At 34.7% G+C, this 3,753-nt stretch overlaps 1 protein-coding gene across 1 annotated transcript; it reads right to left on the bottom strand.

Moving 5' to 3' along the window:
* Positions 1-333: 333 nt before the first annotated feature.
* LOC148098433 (uncharacterized) lies at positions 334-2,479 on the bottom strand. The gene has a single exon (XM_087852615.1). It carries the CDS (start codon positions 2,463-2,465, stop codon positions 1,767-1,769), a length of 699 nt encoding a protein of 232 aa, XP_087708741.1. The 5' UTR covers positions 2,466-2,479; the 3' UTR covers positions 334-1,766.
* Between the last annotated feature and the right edge of the window lie 1,274 nt (positions 2,480-3,753).

Raw genomic sequence — 3,753 nt, 5'->3', positions numbered from 1 at the left:
GTTTGTAAAATGATGCCTTTCACCGGTTTTGTAAATGGGAATAACTTTAGCAACTTTCATTTTTTGTGGAAAAACCCCTTTTTGAAACGACAAGTTGAATATATATTTTAATGGTTTTACAATACCATCAATAACTGTCTTTACTGTTACCATATCAATATCATTCCAGTCTGCACTGGTTTTGTTCTTAAGTCCTCTAACTATGTCATAAATCTCTTTCTCTTCCACTGCTCTTAAAAACATTGAGCTACTATTCCTTTCAGTATTTTCACCAGTGTCCCTTTCTATTCCATCAACCTTTATTTCTTCTGCCAGTTTTGGCCCTGTGTTTACAAAGAATTCATTAAAGCCATTTACTATCTCTTCCATGTTATTAATACTTCTTGTCCCTTCTATAAAGTACCCAGGGTAATCATTATTCCTTGATTCATTTTTGATTATACTGTTTAATACATTCCATATATCTCTTGTGTTATCTTTATTGTGTTCTAACCTTTTAATATAATACTCTCTTTTACAGGATCTCATTATATTAGTTAATTTATTTTTGTAAGTTTTATACTTCCTTTCAGTTTCTATTGTTCTCTTTTTTATGAATTCTCGATATAGGGTATTCTTTTTTTTACTGGCATTTTGTAGTCCTTTAGTCATCCATGGTCTTCCTGCATAGTTGTGTTTCCTATTGATTTCAATTACTGGGCAGTTTTTATCAAGTAATGTGTTAAATGTTCTTAAAAATCCTTCGTAAGCTTTATTAACTTCTGTTTGTTCATATACAATATTCCACTCTTGCTTTAAAAGTTCATTTCTAAGACAATTTAATGTCTTCTCTGTTCTTATTCTTTTGTAAATAATCTTATGTCCATCATTGTTCACTTTATAATGGCAATTATAAGATGCAAAGACTGGTAAGTGGTCACTTATATCATTGATTAACAGCCCACTTTTTATATTACCTTCTATTATATTTGTAAATATATTATCTAATAGAGTTGCACAATGAGATGTTATTCTGGTCGGTCTTGTTATCAGTGGAAATAAACCGATGCTGTACATGGAATCAATAAATTCTTCTGTACTCTTATTATGATTTGGATTCAATAAGTCAATATTAAAGTCCCCACAAATAAACATTCTTTTCTGATTTATATTTGTAAATAAGTCCTCCATTTTATCTTTAAATATCTCAATCTTAGATCCTGGTGTTCTATATATACAACTGACAATTAGGTTTTTCCTTTTTTCCATACTTATTTCCACTGATAAACATTCCATCACTCCATCAATAACAGTTATCATTCTTCCCATTCTTTCGTACTTTAGGTTTTTATCAATGTAAAGTGCCACCCCACCTCCTTTCTTATTGATCCTGTCTACATGAAGGAATTCATATCCATTTATTTTAAAGTCTTCTTCTTTTCCAGGAGTTATCCAGGTCTCCGATATGGCTATCACATTGAATGGCTGTTCAAACTGTGTTATATAGTCTTTGATGGATTGAAAGTTTGCATATAAGCTTCGACTATTAAAGTGAACCATTGTTATACCCTGATCTACCTTGAATTCCTTTTTAAGTTGCTCCTTTGTATAATAATTGCATTCATTTGTCTTATTGTTAAAGAAATTACAATCAGGATCTATGTTACTGTCATACATCAATGTCTTATTTTCAATATCTATATGAGTTGTTAGTTGAAAATTGTCAGACATCTGCGTTGGTTGTGCACTTGGACGGTCCCATCATATTCAGCACTGCTTTGCATTTATCAGTTATATTTTTCTAGTTCCGTCATCTCTTTGATGACTAGAACCTTAGCCTGCTCTGGTGTTCCATTTAACTTAATGAATATTTTACAGTCTGACGTCCAAGTTGACTGTATTTTCTTCTGTTTTCTTAACATTCTTGCTTGTCTTGCAATGTCTGCATTTTTCTTGATTAGGTGTTCATTTAAATAAACATTTGTACCTTTTAGCTTTCTTCCTTGCTTGAGCAGTTCTTTTTTCTGTTTTCTATTAACAAAACGCATGATAATGGCAGGTATTTGATTTTTGTTTTTCCTTGGAAGAGGATGGCATCCCTCAATATTTTTATTGTCCATTTCGATACCTTTGCTTTTAAAGAAGGCCAGTACCTGTTCTTCCAAAGAGCGTAGCTCTTGCTCGGGTGGCTCCCCTCTCTCTGATGCTGCTACCCTCGCATATGTCTGATGCTTGGTTTCCAGTCCTGTCACTATCACATCATTTACTCTTGAATATTGTTCCAGATCTGACACCCGTCCTTCCAGCATAGCAATCTTCTTGTCCTTTTCCTCGCTCTGCCTTCTTAGTTCTTTAATATCATCCATCAAATTAAGTATCAGTTTTTGTTGTTTTGAAATTGTTGTTATTTCTTCTGACATAAAGTTTAGGGATTTCTTTATGTCCTCCAGTTCCTCCTCATTAACGGTGCTCCTCTTAGGCGGCATCTTAACGGCTTTAAGGCCCGCTTGTCAGGTGACAGTGCAGCTCTGCCATGTTGTAGCTCGGACAGAGGTGAAGAGGCGAGGTCACAGGTGACTGACTGATGATTTAGTGCTATAGATTAACTAGTATTTATTATCATGACAATTGTTAGGCTGCTGATGTAAATTGATTCATTAGTGTATATTTGACAAAGAATCTGAATTGACATGTCTCACTTTTTATATGGCACGAATCAATGTGTTATTTTATCAGGAAGCAATATGTCCTAGTGCAGTCAGAGGAGAAGAGCCAGGGCTAAAGGTGAGGCACATCAAGCACATAATAATAATTTTAATCTGAGGATAAAATGCATGTACTGAGGCTGAAAGAAGCTTCAGTGCTCTCAGAAGACTAAAAACATGGCTAAGGTCCACCAGGAGAGACTGGACAGCATAGACGTAAAACCAATATGCCAGCAGTTTATCTCAGTTAACGAGAGGAGAAGGCATGTGTTTGGCTCCTTCACATAGTGGACATTGAGTTGTTGTGTGGGACACCAGTAGTCCATGTCTGTTGCTGTAACAGGAGTTCATGTTTAGAATAAAACATCCCAGCTCCCTGACTTGATCGGGGCAATAGTGCCTAAAATATTGCATAATTTTGCTGAGAGATCTTTTACTTTGTGGTAATCTTAGATGAGTAGTTTTATGGACAAAAACCACCAGGTCATTCAGTGTTCCCTTAGTGCTAATGTATAACAGATGTTGGTGTACTATAACTGAACTAATATTGTTAAGTCCTTAAAGTCATATTCTTTTATTGTCATGACTTTATTTGAAGCTATTTTTATTTTTGTATGATACCTGATTTATATGGAATATGGCTGAAGTAAACTAAAGCCTAAAATACTTAGTCAGTCATTTGTTTAATAGTAATTTAACATTATATAATTCACATATAAAACTATGAATTGTAATTTTAAATGGTTTAAAAGCATGCAGAATAGCATATGTAGGCAAGTATATTTCTCCTTTTTTTTTTTATCAAGAAGCAAAAACAAAAAGGAAAAAAGAAAAAAGAAACAGGTCAGGGTTCGGTCCCCACCAATGCCAAAACCAAATGTACGCCCTTGCCTGTGATGAAGGGGTTGCCACTACAGATCTTATTGTTTCTGTCAGTAGCACGGTCCATATTAACTTTGCCACTTTATGGGCATTCCAACAAAAATGGGTTGCTAATGTTATTGAAGTGCATTACCTTGTCGTCCCCTTCAGCATCTCCCGGCGCCCCCATTCTCTCTGCTGTCTGAGA

This window comes from Neolamprologus brichardi, chromosome 15, assembly GCF_056152115.1.
Source record: "Neolamprologus brichardi isolate AB-2024 chromosome 15, ASM5615211v1, whole genome shotgun sequence".
In the NCBI taxonomy this organism is placed as follows: domain Eukaryota; kingdom Metazoa; phylum Chordata; class Actinopteri; order Cichliformes; family Cichlidae; genus Neolamprologus; species Neolamprologus brichardi.
This window is presented reverse-complemented; position numbering and strand designations above follow the sequence as displayed.

What these genes read in the sequence shown, in the direction of transcription:
- LOC148098433 (XM_087852615.1), bottom strand. Translation starts at nt 2,465, where the DNA reads ATGCCGCCTAAGAGGAGCACCGTTAATGAGGAGGAACTGGAGGACATA.